We start from the raw sequence: 19,798 nt of genomic DNA, 5'->3' as shown, positions 1-19,798 counted from the left end.
TGTGCCCAAGCACTGTGCTAGACGCTGGGAAAGAGAAAGGAAGCTGGTGGGAGAGGGGGAAAGGGGAAGGCATGGCTCAGGGGGAGCCTCCAGACTAGGGCAGCCAGGTGGGAAAGGAGGGGTTATGGCCTGGCCAGACCCTTCAGCGGATGCTGGGGAGGTGGGGTCCCAGGGCTGATGGGATGAGCCACTGGAGTTTAGTGAGGAGGATTGGAACTCAGGCAGCCCAGTGCCCTCTCCACTGCCCACCAGCCCTGTCTAAATAGGTGCCTCTGAATCCCATTTCTTCCTGGCAATAATCCTGATCAGACTTGTTCAGCTGGGCCTGGGACAGTGAAACAGCTGGCTAAGGGATGCACCTTTCAGTGGCAGCCTTCCAGGGAAGCTTTGGGTGGCTGCTTCCAGCACCCAAATTCTGGGACCCCCCCCCCATCACCACACACACACTCTCTGCAAGCTTTCTCCAATAACTCTCATTCCCCATATGGAAACCTGGCCATCACAGGACTACGCACCCTAGATCTGACGCTGCAGGTGTGGTCCCTAGGCCTGTAAGCCCCTTTCCAGATCCCAGTCCTTCAGTTTGCTCATCTGTAAAATGGACTTCATTTTTTTCACCTTCACATTCACCTCGGTATTTGCAAACTCCTTCCTCAAACCTAGCGGTGAAGGGGATGAGTGCCATGTTTTGAGTGAAGTTATTAGACTTCTATCCATTTCTGAAGGGACCTGGGGGTCCCTAGACTTCAGAAGCTCTCTTTACATATGCATATCAACTGATGGTTTTTAAGAGCTGCTAGGGGTAGCTAGTGGGGCAGTGGATAGAACCCAGGGCCAGGAGTGAGGAAGACCAGGGTTCAAACCCAGCCTCAGACAGTTACTAGCGGTGTGACCTTGAACAAATCTTTTAACCCTGTTAGCCTGTTTCTTCATCTGTTAAAGAGCTGGAGAAGGAAATGGCAAACCACTCCAGTATCTTTGCCAGGAAAGACCTAAGTTGTGAAGAGTCAGACTGGACGGGACTGAAGGAGGTTAAAATCACATTGCCAGTAAATGTCAGACAGAGATGGTATCTGAACCCATGTCTTTCTGCCTTTCCATCTTCTCTGTATCTGTGCCTGTATTCCTATGTGGTTCTTGGCCTCTCATTTAGATTATGAGGTCCTAGGGAACAGGGCCTGAACCCCTATTTTGAGAGGTTGTAAATCTGCTACACACACAGAGCACACACACCACACACACCCCCTATACACACCACCCACATAACCCTCCACACGACATACCACACACATACACCCTACACACACAGCACACACACATACACACACCACATAGCATACACACCCCCTACACACACCACCCACATACACACCACATACCACACACACACCATACATATACACCCTCACACAGCACACACACACAGCACACACATACACCCTTCACACACAGCACACACACCACGTTCTGGCAGCCCAGCTCTAGAGCTGTGCTAGCTTTGGGCAGGGGGCCGGACAAGCTGGCCAGCTTGTTAGCTTGCTGTGTGATCCGGAGCTAGTCACCCCGGGTCTCTGGGCCTCCAGAAAATGAGGGGGCCATAAGCCTGCCCTCCCCTTCCCATGCTGCCCTCCCCAGGACTGCACCACACAGTAAAGCATTATGTAAATGTCAGCCATTAAGAGTTTTGTTCTAGTGGCTGGCCTGGCCCTCCCTCCCTCCCTCTCCTTCCCTCTCTCCCTACCCCTTCCTTCTTTCCCTCCTTCTATCCCAGTAGCTTTTCCCCTACTTGGGATCGGGCCCAGGTCTGCCTGCTCTGGCCTGTTCCTCCTCCCTCCCCCCCCAGTTCTGAGGAAGGGGCCCAGCCTGGCTGGGCTTCACCTTCTGGGGCTCCCAGCTGCCAGCCTCTCCTCCCCCTGCCCTCCCCCTCCTTCCCTCCTGGTAAACAGGGCCAAATGCTGGCCTGGGCCCCTGGCTCTCCCTGGCCCCAGCTCCAGACAGTTCCGGTGAAGCATTGTATTGGCCGGGGCCTCTCATCGGGGCCCCTGAATGCCCCTATCCAGGGGAGGGCTGAGGGAAGAAAGGAGGGACCAGACTTGACAGCTGAAGGGAGTGGGAACCCTTCAGATCTAGCTGTGTGATGATGGCAATGTTGCTTCTACTTCCTAAGCCTCAGTGGCTTCAGCTGTAAAATGGGGGTAGTGGCTTCAGCTGTAAAATGGGGGTAAGCGTGCAGGCACTTCAGGCCTGCCTTTGAGGGCCATTGTGGGAGGAAAAGTGTTTGGACAACCTTCCAGCACTGAGGAAAGGGGGTGGGAGGGATGAGTGGGGAGGGGGTGGGACACAGACTACACAAGTGAGAAGGACCGCAGAAACCATCAAAGCCACCCCCCTGATAGATGGGGAGACTGAGGCACGAAAAACAGTGACAGTTGGGTCTGCCTCCTCCCAAGCTACAGGGGTCTTCCCCATGCCTCATATGGCCTGAGCCAGTGTTCCAGGCCATGGGTGTAGGCTGTGTGGATTTTCAGAGAGGGGGAAGCTGGAGCAGGAGGGGGTGGGGGGGCTGGAAGAGGCCCCAGCAGAGAGCGGAGCTCGGTCCCCAGAGCCTCCTGCAGAGTGGCCTGCCCTTCATCCCCACTAGGGTCCCAGCCAGAGGACCCAGACTGGGTGGCATCTGCCCAGGGCCTGGACTAAAAGGGGGTTGGGGGAGGGTGGTAGTATTGTTTTTCCAGAGAGCTGGGATGAGGCTGATGAAGAGGGTAGAGATGGGAGGGAAAGCTGGCCAGGGCCCTGGAAGAGGTTGCCCCTCCCAAGTCCCCTCAGGCACAAGCACCCTCTGCTGGAGGGAAAGGGCAGGCACCCCCCCCACACACACCCTGCTCCCCTTTCCCAGGCCCAGGCCCATGGCTGCGATCCAGGATTGGCTATTGTTTGGCTGGAAGCTGCTTCCTCCAAGGGAAGGCCGGTTCCAGGGACACCGTGTCCTTGCCTAGCCCCTGCCCTCCCTCCTGCTCCCGGTCCCCAGTAAAACTACCTGATCCATTCTCTGGGTGGGGAAAATGGAGGCCAAGCAAACTGCCAGGGCAAGGGTGCCCAGATCCCACTCCTCCCTGCCAAGCTCACTGGGTGAATGCCCCAGGTACCAGCCCACTCACCAAGCCTCCAGATCAGTCCAGCCCAGGGAACCCTCTGGGCTCTGGCCCATTGTCCTGGGGAGCAGGCTGATCCCCACCCATACACGCCCCCCCAACCCAGAGAAACTGAGGCACAGGCCAGGGAAATGACCCACTCTTCCCAGCAGAGGAAGGAAGGAAGCCTGGCTCTTTAAGGATCTAATTCTTGGAAATGCTAGTGGTGGGGTGGGGGTGGCCAGCCGGCAGACTCCGGCCCTCATGCATGGTCTTGCTTCCTTCTCTAATGGGTGTGATTAGATTGGGGGGAGGGGAGCAGAGAGAACAGAAGAAAGCTCTTCTACAAACCAAGTGGGAAGAAGGGAGCGGTGCCTGAATTCTAAACTGGTAAATCCATCCTGGAGACTCCCTGCTTCCTCTAGAAGGCTGGGCCTCAGAACCCCAGAGAAGAGAAGGGGCTCCCCCCCTCCCAGGCGAGACTCTGGGTAAAGATGGCCCCAGGCAAAGGTCTGGGTACAAATCTTACCTCTGACATCCTTCTCGCCCTTGGACCAGGTGCTTGAAAAAATAAGAAGGCAAAGTGGATTAAAGAGGGGCCTCCCTGGGCAACTCCCTTAACCATGATGGACTCATCTGGAAAATGGGCCTCCCTCAATGGATTGTGGCAAAGATCAAAAAGGAGACCGTATTTGAAAGGTGCTGGAGGGTCAGCCTGTAGGATCCCTTCTTGGGATACATGGGTGAGGCCCCCAGACCATACTCCCCAAGCCTTGGCTCGGCCTCCTGGAGAAAGAAGCTCACAGGCTGCCCTGAAGAACCAGCTGCCTTTCCCTACATCCCCTCCCCCCACATCAGGTTCGCTCTTCCCCTGGAAATCAGCCTCGAATTTGCTTATCCATATTCCAGTGGATTGGAAGTCCCTCAAGGGCAGGGGCTAATCCCTGCTCCCACTTCTATTTTTGTGTCCTTAATGGGTGGAGACGACTCTCTTACCCTTTAGATTGTAAACTCCCTTGGAGGCTGAGACTGCCCCTGCCATTCCTTTGTAAAGCGGAGCCAGCACTAGGCTCTTAATAGATGCTTCTTGATTGACCAATAAATGGGAAATGGACTGGGGCCCCGAGGTCCCAGGACTGAGTTTGCAGCCTGACCCGCTTTCAGCTCTAGGGCTTTGTGAGAAAACCCTAAATCTGGAGGGGAGAAAAGGGGGGGCAGAAGGATTTTCATTCCCTCTACAAATCAAACATTCGTTCATTCATTCATTCATTCATTGTACTCTGGCGTCTTTGGTGCCAGAAACAAAGTGAATTTCTCAAGTGATTTGCATGCAGGCTGCTGGGTTGAAGGGGCGCAGTGTGGGGGTGAGTCGAAATTTCTGCGTCAGAAATCCCCTGGGGCGGATCTGGCAGATTTTTCTGACTGTTTTTGCTTTGTTTTGTTTGCAGAGGAAGGGTGGGGAGTGTGCAGATCTTACTGCCGAGCTTTCAAAATGTAGGGACACATATCTGAGCCCTCCAGGAGCGAGGACGCAGAAGGAGCCTTGGAATTTGCAGGCTCTTGGGTTAGTATTAATAGCAAGAACAACTAGCATTTGTAGAGTGCCTTAAGGTTTACAAAGTGCTTTTCCTGCGTTGATCAACATGCATTTATTAATCACCTACTGTGTGTTCAGCACTGGGGACCCCGAGAAAACAAAACAAGTTTTCTTTATAAAAAGGCAAAAACAGCCCTGGCGCTTTGAGCTCCCGGTCTGATGGGGAGACCACCTGCCAACAACGATGTATAGACAAGCTACAGACAGGACAAACGGGATAACAGGAAGAAGGCACTCACATTCAGGGGGATCCTTGTGCAAAGTGGTTTTAGCTGGGACTGAAAGGTAGGGAAGTGCTCTTCCTGAGTTCAAATCCAGCCTCAGACACATCTTGGCTGTGTGACCCTGGGCAAGTCACTTCACCCTGTTTGCCTCAGTTCCTCATCTATAAAATAAGCTGGAGAAGGAAGTGGCCACGCACTCTGGCATCTCTGCCAAGGAAACTCCCCAATGGGGTCATGGGAAGTGGGACCAAAAAAAGGAAGCCTGGAGCAGCGGCCTCCATTGGACTATAAGCTCCTTGAGGGCAGGGATTGCCTCAGGCCTCTTTTTGTATCTCCAGAGCTTGGCACATAGTAGGCACCTCATTTTTATTGACTGAAAAGGAGGAGGAAGAGAATTCTGAGCACCGGGGACAAAGAAATGCCCAGAGTCCAGAGGTGGCACGTTCCCTTCAGCGTGGTCTGTCACTTAGAACAAAAAAGGAAGGGAACAAGCATTCATTAAGTGCTTATTACAACATGTACGTGGCAAAACACTTCTATAATCCTATCTGATCCTAACAACAGTCCTAGGGGGTATAGGTTATATGTCATTTACAGATTAGGAAACTGAGGCAGACGGGGGGGGGTGAAGTGAGTTGGCCAGGGTCACACACAACCTCAGCTAGAAAGTATATGAGGCTAGATTTGAACTCAGGTCTTTCTGACTTCAGTGCTTTATTCAATGGGCCACCTAGCTATAAGAAGACTGGAAAGGTTCCTAGGGGACATGCAGTGAAGAGCTTTGAATGCCAGAGGATTTGATATTTGAGACTGGAAGTCACTGGGACAGAGGTGTCAGACCTACCTTTTAGAAAGATCAGTTTGGGGGCAGCTATGTGGTGCAGTGAATAGAGCACTGCCCCTGGAGTCAGGAGGACCCAAGTTCAAATGTGGCCTCAGACACTAACTTACTAGCCATGTGACCTTGGGCAAGTCACTTAACCCCCTCCAATCAGTTTGACTTCTGAGTGGTGTCTGGAAAAGTGGGGAGAGACTAAAGGCAGAGAGAGATCAACCAGCAAACCTTCACTAATCCAGGTATGAAGAGATGTGTGGCAGGGTGGTTGCAAAGGCAAGAAGGGGAAGAGAACAAGCATTTATTAAGTGCCTACTGTGTGCCAAGCCCATCATAAGTCTCTTCTGATCCTCAAAAGCACTGGGGGAAGTAGGCAGTTATCCCCACTTTATAGCTGAGGAAACGAGACAGAGGAGAGATGTCATATTAGAAAATGGCTGGGACTTGGCCACAAATTGGATGGGGGAGAGGGGGTAAGGCGAGTGAGAAACCTCGGTTTCAGGTCTGGGTGAGTGGGAGGGTGGTGATGATGAAGGCAGGGATTGGGAAGGGCTTGGGAGGACAGGCGATGAGTTTAAAGTGCCTACGAGACCTATCTGGATCCGTAGAGATGGACCCTGGAGCTTCCAGATTAGTGAGGAGTGAGAATCAGCCTGGAAATGGTCAATGAATTTACAGTGGACAGAATGCTGGGCCTGGACTCAGGAACACCTGGGTTCAAATCCAGCCTCAGATACACAGTAGCTGTGTGACCCTCAGCAAATCATTGAATGGCTGCTTCAGTTTCCCCAACTGTAAAATGGGCATCTTAACAGCACCTACCTCCCAGGGTATCAAATATTTATAAAGTGCTTGGCACATAGTAGGTATAGTTATACAAACTTATTACTGGGCAGCTAGGTGGCACAGAGGATAGTGTTGGGCCTGGAGTCAGAAAGATTTGTCTTCACAAGTTAAAATCTGGTCTTGGACATGGACTAGCTGTGACCCCGGGCAAGTCACCCTGTTTGCCTCAGTTTCCTCATCTGTAAAAATGATCTGGAGAAGGAAATGGCAAACCATTCCTGTATCTCTACCAAGAAAACCCCAAATGGGGTCACAGAGAGTTGGACATTAATGAAAGATGACTGAACATTAAAATTACTATCACTAGTTATGTGACCTTGGGCCAATCTCATCCCCCTGGGTTTCATGTTTCTCCATAAAACATAGCCCCCTTTTCATCTGTAAAAATATATGGGTTTGGGGGCAGCTAGGTGGTGCAGTGAATAGAGCACTGGCCCTGGAGTCAGGAGGACCTGAGTGCAAATCCAGCTTCAGACACTTGACACTTATTAGCTGTGTGACCTTGGGCAAATCACTTAACACCAATTGCCTTAACTTTCCCCTTCAAAAAAAAAATGTGAGGGTTGGATGGAACATCTTTAAAGGTCCCTTCCAGCTCGAAGTCTGTTGGGTACTCTAAGGCAGCAGTTCTCAAAGCATGGTCTGAGGACCTGTAGGGATTCCCCAGAACCTTTTAGGGGATCCATGAGGTCAAACCTCTGTATCACTGAAGATTTCTATTATGTAATTTAATAAACTTAATACTATCAATAGACAAGAGATTCCAAACCATCGTTCCTGGAGAGAAGGTCCCCAGTCATTCAGAGTCTACAGCATAGAATCGGGGTGTCCACGCTGGGAGGGACTTTGGGGATCTGATCAGCCGCATGCCCTGGCATTTCCAGACCCTCCTTCTGTCACTCTGGGCAGATTTATCACCCAATGCAGACCCTGGGAGCCTGTGTCCCCATGGCCTCTGGACACTCTCCTTTAGTGCCTGGCTGAGTGTCCCCTCCGGCTCTAACTCCTGCCCTCACACTGGGGACTTGAGCACACATGTGGATGCCCCCAACACCCCCACTCCATTCAGGGGTGGTCATGGCCTCCACCCTGCCCCTGCCCCACCAATGCTCCACTTCCGGGTTTATCCCATAGTAACTTTAACCCTCTCTCCCTTGGCCTTGCTATCTCTCAGTCCTCACCAGGAAGTGAGTCCATTTCCTCCACCCCTAACCCCAAAGCCACCTTCAGATGGCCTCTAAGAAGACAGCTGTTTTTTAATAAGCTAGGATGACCTACTGGGCTGAGGCTTGATTCTGAACCACTGAGATTGGAGCTGTCCTGATTCAGCCCTTACTGGGCCTGAGGGTTGCTAACACTGGATGCCAAGGAAGGACCCTTCCAGATATACGCCTTTGAGGCCCTACCTAACTTGAGTAAATAGGTCACCGCCCCCTCCAAGATCCGGAAACATTTGTGGGGAGGAAGGAGACCGGAAGTGACTTCCCCTTTCAGACTCTGGGGGGGTCCTCTGGTGCCAGGGTGACCTGGGCAGCTGTTGGCAGCCCCCCTCCCCTCCATCCAAACAAACCGACCCCAGGGAACACGAATGTATTCAGTGGGCCCCATGCAGGGGCAGCAGAGTTGAGGAAGCCTGGTATAAAATCGGGTTTACGGAGGTTGGCAGGGGCGGGGGGGAGCCCCATCACAGGGGAGGTAGGGGGCTTAGCTTCCTCCCCTGTAAGATGGCGAGCCTACACTGGAGTGATCTGGTCTCACCCTAACCTAAACTGTGCATGCCCACATTGGGGGAGGTGGGGACTCCTGCTCTGGGAGAGGGAAGAAAGGGACCGAGATCATTCTCCACACCTGAAGGCCTTCAGAGACTGTCTGATCTGATCCTTTTACAGTTGGGGAAACTGAGACCAAGAAGGTCACCCAGGTAATATGCTTTAGAGGCAGGATCTGAACCCAGCCTCTCTGGAATGAATGGGCATCCATGGTAGGGGACCCCAGGCCCTGCTGCACCACCAAAGGGAGGGGTCCCAAAGCTCTTTATACAACCCAGTTTATTTCTGTACAAAACCATGACTCTACACAAAGAGAACCCATCCCCTCACCTCTTCCCCCAGGGAATGGGCCCCCTGTGCCCACCCTGTTCAGCAGAGGCCTTTTCCTTGGGCCCTGTGGGTCGTCCAGCTGGTGAAGCCCAAACCCAGGACAGTAGCAGTTGGTCGGTTCTGAGGATCTGAGCCCACCAGGCTGAAAAGGGCTGGAGGCTGAGGGGGAGGGAGACCTAGTCCGCCATCTCTGGGCAGGGGTGAGTCTGGAGGAGCCCCACTGGGGCAACAGGAAGCATGTGATTTTGCTGAGACCGCCAGGAGCCTGGGAGCCCAAGGACACAGGGAGAACGAGGACCTTCAGGCTCAAGGATGGACACCTGGCCATCCCCTGGGTCATGGGGCAGCCCAAGGCCCAATACCAGGGAAAATAAATAGTCACGGAGGCCAAGGGGCTTCCACTGACCCCCCCAGAGCCCTCCCCTTACGGCTGCCAGTTAGAGGGTCAGGGTCACACTGATGGGAGGGGGCCAGAACAGTCCCCTGCCAGGAGGATGCTGTCTGCCCACAGCCTCAGGTCGGGGGTTACAGGGGAGGTCCTGAAGAATCATGCCCAGCAAACAGAAGGGGACCCACAATTCCCAGGGGCAGCCACTGCCAAGGGCCCTGCCTTCTGCCTCAAAGCCCTTTGGCCACACAAGATGATGCCCTTTGCAACTGGCCTAGAAGGTATCAAAGCCGTAGGAAGATCCCTCTCCCCCACCCTCTAGGGGGCAAAGGGAATGTCCCCTCCCGGCCCTTCAGAAAAGGGAAACTGAGGAATCAGGGAGCCCTGGCCCTTTTACAAGTAAGTGTCTTCACTCTCCTGGGAAGTCAAGCTCTCCTTGGAATGATGAAGCAAGTCCTTGGCACCTGCATCCTCTGTGCCCCAGGCAGCCTTGGGCGCTGGGTCAGCAGTGGGACCCAGGCCCTGGGGAGGGGCTTCCAGGCCAGGGCCGCTGGTCTCACCGGGCACCCCTGGGGATGGCTGTGGTGGGGGCTGCTGCTGCCCCTTCTGTCGCTTGGCCTTCTCCTTCATGGCCTTCTGGTGCTCCTTCTCTGCCTGCTTCTGCTGCCTGCTCTTGGTGCCTGGTGCCGGCAGCTGGGTGCCTGGAGGCAGGCGGATGGAGGGAGAGGGCTCCAATGCCTTCCGGGGGGCCGGCTCTGCCTCGCTGATGGCCTTGGCCCCATGGAGTCGCGGTGGTGACTGGTACTGGAGCTCGCCCCGCGTGTCCTTCCACTTCCGAAGCTGGATCAGGTGCTCACGCTCAATCTGACGCTCGGTCACAGGCAGCTCGATGACCTGGTGCCCAAGACCAGTGAGTGTGCCACCTGTGCCTGGGCTGGCCCCCTCTGCCCCCCAGGTCCTCCACCTTCCAGGGCCCCCGTACCTCCTGCACCAGGAATGTCTCCTGCATGATCTTGGGGCTCAGACTGCGCAGCCGCTCCATGGTCTCGTACTGGCCCTGGCAGGCCTTAAGCTTCTCAGAGGAGCCCAGACTATGCTTCAGCAGTACCAGCCCCACCCGGAAGAGGATCTTCACCCCTGCAGGGAGAAGGAGGGGTCAGGGCACTTCTCCGGCACTTGGTAAAGCATGACTGACCACAGAGAAGGGGCTGGCCAGCCTTCCAGAGCAAAGGGAGCTTCCCTGCCCTGTGACGCCCTTAGGCGACTGTGGGAAGGAAGGAGCACAAGCTCTCCTCTGTTCTCCATTGAGGAAACTGACGGGCACAAAGCTTAGTGTCACAAGCACTGACTGGAGCACTCACAAGGAGGCAGAATTAGAACCCAGGGCCAGGCCTTTTCCCTTCATACCCCCATGGGAGGTGCTACATAGTGGCTTTGGAGGACTGGTGCCGCCCCAGCTCTGGTCAGAGCCAGGCCTCCTAGCTTAGGGCAGCCATGGGCCCTCCCCGGGGACCCCACCAGGCCTCAGGACAGGCCTGATGTCCCCTCTTCAGCAGAGAGGAAGCTTCTACCAGCCCTATGAAGTTAGTCCAGTGGGCTGGGGGTCTGCAATCATCCCGAGATTCTGGGTTTCAGACCCAGGAGAGACCTTGCTTCCCCTCACACATCATGCCTACCTTTATGGAAAAGACTCCAGCCCAACGAGGGCCAGAGACTTCTCTAAGGTTATTCCCCACGTAACTGAGTGGGATTTGAACCCAGGTCTTTTGACTTCCCATTCTAGCAGCTGCCTCCTCCCCTAAGCTGGTCTAGGGCCTAATTCCTGGCCGGACCCTCCAGCTTGCACCTCGGAGGAAACTAAATCCCCCCTGGACAGAAAGACAACCTGGCCTCTCCCCTAGGCCCTGAAGCCTGGAGCTGGGGGCTCAGTGCCCATCGTTCTGGGGCAGGCCCTCTCAGCCTGGAGGGGGAAGGACCAAGCTCCTTCCAGCAATGGGTGCCCTGTGGTCTCGCCTCCTGCCCTTTCAGAGTGCAAGCTCCCGGAGGACAGGGACAGTCTTGCTTTTTCTCTGTATGCCCAGCACTTAGTACCAGTTCCTGGTACGTTGCTGAGGTCACATCAGGCCATCAGGCCCTTGGTTTCCTGGTCTGTAAAATGGGGGCAGCGGCTGGCCTCCCACAGAGCCCCCACTGCGCTGTTTACCCGCCAGGCTCTGTGTCCCTAGGGTCTGCAAGCTCAATACTGAGACAATTTCTAATATAGAAAATGCTGATATTTGTCCACACGAGCAAAGGTTCTCTGGGGGATGAGGGATGCAGTCATTTCCGAGGGTCTCGCTGGGACTCACTGCTCTACCCGAGTGGACTGTGCCCCGTCCCAAGCCTTGCTCCTGTTGTGCTCTGGGCGGCCTGGTCTCCCTCCCCTGCTCCCAGTGACTGGTAATGATCACCACTCCCTCAGAGCACCCCTTGTGCCTGGGCCACCTCTCTGAGAGGCTGGGTCTGAATGCCATCACACCAATTATCTGAGCTGGCACCTTGGCACTGCCCACTTCCCCCCACCCCCTGAAGGGCTAAACCCGGGCCCTTTCAGCTTGTCTCTTCCCAACCCCCAGGATGGTGCTGGCTCCTGCTGTGACGGCATCCTCCACAGCTGATGTGATGATCACTGGCCACCTATGGCCTGGGCTCCCACCCACCAAAAGCCCAAAGTGGGGCAAGGGAGGTCCGTACCTTCACAGAAAAACATGTCCCAGACACGGAGCACAGAGCTCCAGGGCAGGGTGCGAGAGAAGGCGCACATGAACCACTCGGTCATGTACAGGATGGGGTCAATCTTCTGCTTGCTCAGGTGTTTGTAGGCCACCGGGGAGACTTTGTGCAGCAGAGAGAACAGGATCTCCCCGTCTAGCTGGATGGCCTCCTGCCATGAAAGCCGGGTGTAAGCATCCCAGCCCAGGTTCCCAGGGTTCCTGTCCCCTTCATGCACACAGGTATACACACAATACAGGGCACCCACCCAGCTCTGCCCCACCCTGCCCCTGAGGCTGGTCTCTGGCCACACCCAGGATTCTGATTCTGGAGCTGGGCAGCATGGAAGTGGAGCCCTGGCCAGGCAAAGCCTGCTCAGGGGTCCCTGGGAGGGGCTCGGGAGCCAGCGCAGCATCCAGGGGCACAGCCACAGCTTACCAGCTTCTCACTGTAGTAGCCTGGCAGGTACTTTTCACAGATCTGCACGAGGCACCAGAAAGCTTGCTGTGACAGGAAGAGGAAGAGTCAGGCCTGGGCACTATGTCCAGGTGCCCTCAGTCTTCTGACCACCTCTCCCTCCCGGGCGGGGGGGATACTAGAGCAGGTAGGGAAGTCCCATAAAGCCCCAGGGGGAAGGGCCAGCAGGTACCTCTGCAGGCATGTGCATGAGCAGGACAGCGGCCACAGGGGCCTGGGCCTGGCAGTAGCCCTCCTCAGGCCTGTAGAGGGTGTAGGCCTTCAGCACCCGGAATAAGTCCTGTTGGCTAGAGAAAAGGGACAAGGCCCTGAGACCAGGCCCAGGGTCCAGGGGCTGGGCTGGGCCAGCTACTCCCACCAGGAACACAGCAGGCCCACAGAGGGAGAGCTCTAGGCTGGCTGTGGCTAACAGGGGAAGGTGCTGGCCATCACCCACATCCCAGCTAGAGATCCATTACTGGTCAGTGTGACACTTAAAGAGGCCACAGAGAAGTAACTTTCCCAAGATCACCTGGAAAGAGCTAGGATTCTGCCACAGGCCCAATCCAGTCCTGGCCCTGATACACCAAACAGGGCCCTTACCCCACCCGGGGAGGGGAAGGATTTTCCTAGGGGCAGAATCAGAAATGAAGAATGGACACTTCCACAGCTGCTCCCTCCTAACCCTGACAAGCCAAAGCTAGAACCAAGCCAGGAAGGCCAGCGATCCCTTGGCCAGGGCTCAGGCCCTCCCAGACCTTCTTTCTCACACCCTTTGGCATTTCTTCCTTCACGGGGTCCTCGCAGCCACCCAATAACGTCACCAGGCCAGCTGGGCAGTTGGGCAGAAGACTCAGGCCTCATGACTCCAAATCTGTGCTCTTATCCCTACACTGGGGGCAGCCTGGAGACCCAGCACCCCAGCCCGGCCTGAACATGCAGCTCCATTCCCAGGCCTCTGCCACAAAAAGTGGTCAAGCAGGTCTGGTACAAAACCCAGCCCCGGCTGCCTGGCATGGCCGTAACACCCCCATCCATCTTCACCAGTCCCAGCCTTGGAGCCAGGGGCAGAACTGCTAAGCAGCCACTGACTCAGCATGGGAGGCCTCTGCACTTGGGCCGCCAAGGGGTGTCACGCTCTAAGGTGTCCTCCAACAGGCTCAGGCCTGAAGCGGCCTTGGGCAAAGTTCACTGGGCACTGGCCTACGGCACACTACCTGCCCCACCAAATCCCAGTCTTCAACCAAAACTCACAAGGCCCCAGCCTTCCCCAGGGCTTGGGCTCCAAGGCAGAAGCCTTGTACTTCAAGGAGCTAACAAGTCACTTCCCCTCAGGGCTTCAGCTGTGGGCCCAGGGGACAGAGCACCAGGCATCAGGGCAGGAGGCCTGGGCTCAAATCCAGTCTCAGACTAACTGTGGGACCCCAGCAAATCACCCAGACTGCCTTTCTCCATCACTAAAAACAGCATCGACATCGACGCCCCCACCCCCATCCGGGGTGTTGTGAGAGAACATTTGTGAAGCACCCAGTTCTAGGTACCTAGCACACAGTAGGGACTTAATGAATACTGGCTCCCTTTCCCCTGAGCTTCCTCCGAGAGCTTGAAACATCCCCTGTCCTGAGGCCCCTCCCAACCCTGATATCCCCTCTTCAAAGCATTCTCCCAATTGTACAATTCCCCTTTACTGGTTCTCTTTGGCAGAACTGAGTAGTTAGGTGGTACAGTGGTTACAGTGCTGGGCCCGGAGTCAGGAAGATCTGAATGTGGCCTCAGACACTTACTAGCTGTGTGACCCTGGGCAAGTCATTGAACCCTGTTTACCTCAGTTTCCTCATATGTAAAATGAGCTGGAAAGTTAATGCAGTATCTCTTCCAAGAAAACTCTAGATGGGGTCACAGAGAGTTGCACACTTCTTAAAAATGCCTTGAACAGCATGGGCAGAAGTAGCCCTAATCCAGATCTCAAAAATGAGGCAATCTACCCTCCTCTCCTTCCCTGCTCCTCCAAAGGAGCCCTGTTTCTGGGTCTCAGGAAAAGAGCCAATAAATTCATTCAAATTGAATGACAGCTAATTAAGGAGATGAATGTGCCAGGGGCCTCTGGGGAATTTGCTGTTCAAATATCAAAGAAAAGAATAACTAGGGGCCAGATCAGTGTCAGCAAACAGAAAGGACTCCATTTCTTGGAACTACTCCCCAAGGGCAGGGCTCCTACCCAGTACACCTTAGTCAATGCTGGCCCCTCACTTGGCTTACCCGTGGCCCCCACGGGACACAAACATCTCATGGAAGGGGAACTGTCGGTGCAGGTCTCTCTCAATCACATCCAGCCACTTGGGGTCTCCTGGTGAGAGGTCCAGCTCCTGAAAGGAGAGGGGCTCCATGGGAGGGGGATGAGCAGGGACTGGGGCTACCTGGCCTAGACAGTTAGGACCATGCCCTGCCCCAGGAGGCTCAGGGGACTTGGATGAAGCCTGCAAGCCCTTCCGCCAGGCCCTCAGCTCACCCTCCCTCCCTCTGCTACCAGAGGATCCGTGGCCCTGTTAGGCCTCAGTCTCCTCCTCTGTAAAAGTGAGGGGTGGAACACTCCCCTCTAAGGCCCTAAATCTGTTCAGATCCCAGGCAGCCCTTCCAGCTGACAGATGGCAAGAGTTGGCCTGCTTGGAGACCAAGAAGATCCTGGGCACACCGGGGGCACGGAGGAGTTGGCTGTGCCCATGGCAACGCCCTCATTGGTCAGAGGGTACCACTGTATCTTTGCTTTGTGCCCGAGCTTGGCACAGAGCCTCAGAACATGTGTCCACATCAGCGTCACCTGAGATATCCCGTGGCCCTGCCGAGAATCAGTGAGCCACCTGGCCCCTCCATGGTGGGCACACACCACGTGCACTGCTTGCTGGCTGGTTGGGTTTGTTTTGGGACAGGGGTAGGAGAACATGAAGAAAGAGGATGGGCCCAGGACTCCAGATCATAGAGCAGGGGCCCACATGCCAATTGTCAGTGATCGACAGGCCAGCCTCAATTGCTGCAGCTGCTGAAGCAGGACCCAGGGAAAGCTTCATGGAGGAGGGGACCTGACATCTCCCGCTTCTGCCCATTGCGCATCTGGAATGCCCTCCCTCTGCTCCACTCACTGGCTCCAAGAATCCCTGCTCTCCTCCAAAGCCACCTTCACCAGGAGGCTTCCTTGGCAGGAGGCAGGTGTCTGCACCTCCAGCCTGGCAGGGATGGCACCAAGAGCTGGTTGACTGGCTGCTGGCCTCAGAGAGGGGTGGCCCTGGGGGCCCTTCCTGGGAAAAGGCTTGGCATGCATGCCCAATGGTGCCCAGCCTTGCTGGCTTCAGGGCCCTGGAGCTGCCCTCCCCTGGCCCCTGCAGAGCCCAGACCTGACCAGCCCTTTGTCCCCATCCCTCCTCTGCCTTTGACTTGACTGCCCATATGTGCTCTTCTCCCGGCTGAGACACAGAATCCCAGTGCCTAGGCCTTGGTCTGGGCCTCCAAGGCTGCTCTGGACACAAGGAGGGGAAGGGGTGGAAGGGGCCCTCCTTACATCAAACTTCCCAGGATTCTGCTGGAGCTTCACCTTCCCTCCTGAGAGGTACTGCCAGGCCCGGCCCCGCAAAGATGGCGGAATCCCCTTTTGGCACCGCAGGCGGATCTGGGGAAAGAGGAAGCCCCCGCAGTGTGAGGATGGCCGCCCTCAGAGGGGCCCCCACGCCTCTGCTGCAGAGGGAGGCGCAGCCCTGGGTCCCAAGCCTGGCTTCAGGGGCCACAGCCACCAAGGCTGCCCAGGCCCAGCTTCTCTGGTCCATGTCCGTGTGCTTTAGGATCCCCCTGGGAACCACTTAATACTTTTATAAAGTATAAGGCAGAACAGCTCCACGGGATTCCCAGCTTCATCTGGCTCTGCCCCATAGCACTAGAATGACTCCATGGGTATTCTAGACCAATGCTGCCCAGATGACCTTGGGGAAGTCACTTAGCCTTTATCTCTAGATCTGTAGAACGAGGGGTCAGATGAGGCAGCTTGGTTGAGACCAGCTCTGCTCACGCCTTCTTTTCTCTCCAGTCTCTGCCCCTCTGAACAGTAACGCCACCCACCACCCCCTTTTGTGTTGTCTTCCCCCACATCCATTCATCCCCTTCCTTTCTCCATCCCTTTGTCTTCCCTTTCTCCTTTCCCTTCTCCCTTCCTTCCCTCTTTTCCTTCTTTCCCTCATTCCCTCCCTCTCTTCCCCTCCTTTTCCTTCTCTCTTTTTCCATCCTTCCTCTTTTCTTTCTTTCTTTCCCTCCCTCCCTCCCTCATTCCCTCCTTCCTTCCTCTGGGTCTCCCCCATATAGCCCAGGCTGGAAGCCCAGTACAGGAGCTATTCCCAGGCCTGGCTCCAGAGCTTTAACCATTTCACCTCCAGCCTGGGCCATCTCAGGCATCCTTAGACACCCCCCCCCCATTCACACCAAGCTTAGTTCAGACACCCAACTGGCTTGGCCCGCTGAGGTCCTGAGTCCAGGCACCCAGCCAGCTGGCTGAGACCACAGGCCTGCCCTCCCTGCCCGGGCCTGTATATGTGCTCAGGACAGTGCTGGTTATCTTGTAATGGCTTACTGAAGGCTTGCTGACTTGGCCTTTCTGGATCAAGGATCCTTTGAGAAATGAGGGCCATGCTGCCCATCAGGCACCAGCAGGATCATGGGAGCCCAGTGGTGCAGCAGCCCCTGCCCCCTCCCCTCTCCCACCGCAGGAGGGAAGTTCTTGAAACATTTCCTTGGACAAGGAAGCAAGGAACCATGGGGCTGATGTGAGGATGAAAACCGCAGACTTCAGTTCACAGAAGAACAAGTTGGAGCTGGTAAAAATGAAGGAGGCCATTTTGCACGTGGCCAGTTGATCTGCCTGAGCTCACCAGGTCAGGGACCTTCCCTCCTAAGCCTCCTTCCCGAGCCTCCTAAGGTAGCCTGGGAAGGACATCCAACAGTAACTCACCCTGACATGGGACTTTCAAGTTTCCCCGGCACTTTCCTCCTAAGAACCTGGGAAGCAGGAAAGGCAAGGGCTCTTTCCAGGTGGGGAATCTGAGGCCTGAGTGGGCAAGCCATTTGCTGAAGGTCACACTACGATGAATCTTAGCTGAAGGCCATGTCTCTGCCCTGGTTCCCAAAGGGGCCATTGGGGCAGCTCAGGATGGGAGCTCCCCAGAGTGTATTCTGCCCCAGGACCTACTCTAAGGGGAAAGGGGGGGGGAGGAGGGAATGCCTATGTCAGCTTCAAAATGGGGATTCCCTGGCCACTAATCAGTGGAAAGAAGACCAGGATGAAGGAAATGACCCAGGCCTTTCTTAGGTCTTGGTGGTGGGCATCTTGTACCCCAAAGTGTGTCTTAGCAGCAGGCCAGCCTCCCAGGCAGGCAGGAGCCTCAGTGCTGGCAGCTCTAAAGCCCAGGTCCTAGGCAGACCTCAAAGCCCCACTTCCCCTCAGTCATAAGGTAGCCAGGCTGGTTCCCTTGGGCCTGGTTTGGCAAACCAGCCGGCTTCCCTGCCTGTCAAGGAGCCTGGGTTTCCCCTGCAAACACTGCCCATCCCTGGGCTCTCCTCAGCCACAGGAGCCCCAGGAGACAGTTACATCACAGGACAGGTCCCTGGCACTTGCACTGAGGTACACTGCCAGACACAGAACTGTTGGCGCTTTGGAGAATCCTAGCACACTACTCTCCATGAAGATCAGGCAGAAGGTTCAGCCTAGGAGCTTATCTCCTCAGGTCCCATTGGACCCGGAGCCTAGGGGAGCACAGAGGCAGCTTACTGGGGTCCAGGGAGCCACCCATCTTCTTCTGGCACTGATCAGAGGCACTGTGCGGCCAGCACAGGCCAAAGTTCAGAAGCTGGGAAGGAGAATGGGGCCAGTGGCAGAGGCCCCAGGGACAGGCTGGGAATACCCAGTTTTCCCCATCTCAGGTCCTGAGGGAGTCAGAGGAACAAACTTCGCCAAAGGCAGTGCACCACCCAGACAGAAGGGAACTATTTCCTATACTCTAGAAGCTATCCTAGCTGATCTAAGGTCTAGATCTCTGGGGGGGTTGTTTTGTGAGGCAATCAGGGTTAAGTGACTTGCCCGGGGTCACACAGCTGGTAAGTGTCAAGTATCTGAGGCTAGACTTGAACTCAGGTCCTCCTGACTCCAGGGTCACTGCTCTAGCTACTGTGCCACCCAGCTGCTGCGGGTCTAGATCTCTGATCCCAAATGCTCTCCCCATCCCCCAGGTGCCCACAGGAGCCCAGACTTGGATAATCCTTCCCCCAAATGTTTTTTCTGGGTGGGGAGACCCAAGCACTAGCTGCGTGATTGGGAGAATAAAGGAGCCAAGGGAGACAAAATAGGGTATAGAGCAGAGAGCACAGCTAGGTGTGCCCAAGATGGGGTGGGGTCCAAGGCCCAGGGCCAGGAAACTGTCAGCAGGGCCTGTTTCAGAGTTCACCGGCGCAAATCCACTCATTTTCCAGGGAAAGAGCCCCAGACCCAGAAGGGAAGTGGGAAGTCCCAGGTACTGCTCACAGTGGCCAGTGGGAGATCCTTGTGGGGTCCCAGCCCCCAGAGCTCCATCATCCCTCAAAGCCAGGAGAAGCTCTTGACGACTCCAGGATCAGGACCTCCCCTCTAGGGTGGGGCAGGGAAGGGAAGCTCGGGCTACTTGGAGGGCACATTCAGGGAAAGCCTGGAAGTCTTCAGATTGAGCCAGGGAGGCGTGGGATCAGGGGTCGAGGAAGAGACCAGCTGGACAGGGGAGCGGGCAGTGAAGACAAGCAGCCAGGGAGTGACGCAGCTGGTTGGGAAGGTGACCTCAGCTGCTTCTCCCTCCATAGAGAGGGAGCTCAGAAGCCAACAGGAATCACCAGGAGAAAGAAGAAAATCACACACTGGCCCAGCTGTGAGTGCCCACAGAAGGGCCCTGCCACTCGGGGAGCTCCTTGGGCCTGGCCCAGAGGCAGCCCAGACGTAGGCCTCTGGCCTTGACTGACCCGGGGATGAGGGAGCCACAAGGAGAAGGAAGGGGATCGGGGGTCGAAAGGCCAAATGCCCAGGGAATGCCTGGCTCATCACAGAAGAAAACCTGAGGGCCACATCCAGCCCACTCTGTCACTGAGGCAGATACAGGAATGCCTCCAACAAGTCTCTGCCTCCCAGGGCCTCTGTCTCCTCCTTCACAAAAGAGAAATAAAGGTTTCCCTCCTTCTGTCCCCTTCCCAGCATCACTACCATGTTTCCCCAATAATAAGACACTGTCTTATTAATTTTTTTGGAAAGAAAAACACCAGAGGGCTTATTTTCAGGGGAGGGCTTATGTTGTCCTGCCTCAGCTCTCCTCCGCGGCACTGCTCTCAATGGCGCCAGCAAGCAAATCACTGGGGAAGAACAGGATGACGCGCTCACTACTGCAGCTCTGATTGGATGCAGCTCGGAGCGCTGGGGGGGGGG

The 19,798-nt window shown here is 55.6% G+C and overlaps 1 protein-coding gene and 1 long non-coding RNA gene across 2 annotated transcripts in view; one reads left to right on the top strand and one right to left on the bottom strand.

The window, feature by feature from the left end:
• The first annotated feature begins 1,847 nt into the window (after positions 1 to 1,847).
• On the top strand, positions 1,848 to 4,282 carry LOC138156382 (uncharacterized). Its single transcript, XR_011167135.1, has 2 exons — positions 1,848 to 2,195; positions 3,687 to 4,282. It is a non-coding gene; the product is annotated as an uncharacterized lncRNA (long non-coding RNA).
• A 4,378-nt stretch (positions 4,283 to 8,660) lies between these two features.
• Positions 8,661 to 19,798, bottom strand: part of TBC1D10A (TBC1 domain family member 10A) — a 32,006-nt gene continuing 20,868 nt past the window's right edge. Inside the window, exons 3-9 of the mRNA XM_069081671.1 lie at positions 15,878 to 15,985; positions 14,584 to 14,690; positions 12,518 to 12,632; positions 12,307 to 12,372; positions 11,851 to 12,040; positions 10,100 to 10,254; positions 8,661 to 10,011 (exon numbers count right to left, since the gene is read on the bottom strand). Coding sequence (XP_068937772.1) covers positions 9,511 to 10,011; positions 10,100 to 10,254; positions 11,851 to 12,040; positions 12,307 to 12,372; positions 12,518 to 12,632; positions 14,584 to 14,690; positions 15,878 to 15,985 — 1,242 coding nt within the window. The 3' untranslated portion in view covers positions 8,661 to 9,510. The remainder of the gene's footprint in view (positions 10,012 to 10,099; positions 10,255 to 11,850; positions 12,041 to 12,306; positions 12,373 to 12,517; positions 12,633 to 14,583; positions 14,691 to 15,877; positions 15,986 to 19,798) is intronic.

Source organism: Petaurus breviceps, unplaced genomic scaffold, assembly GCF_028583685.1.
Source record: "Petaurus breviceps papuanus isolate PSGF00001 unplaced genomic scaffold, PetGlider_PUasm1.0 99, whole genome shotgun sequence".
NCBI lineage: Eukaryota > Metazoa > Chordata > Mammalia > Diprotodontia > Petauridae > Petaurus > Petaurus breviceps.
Note: the sequence above shows the minus strand (reverse complement) of the source record. Positions and strands in the feature narration are given on the sequence as shown.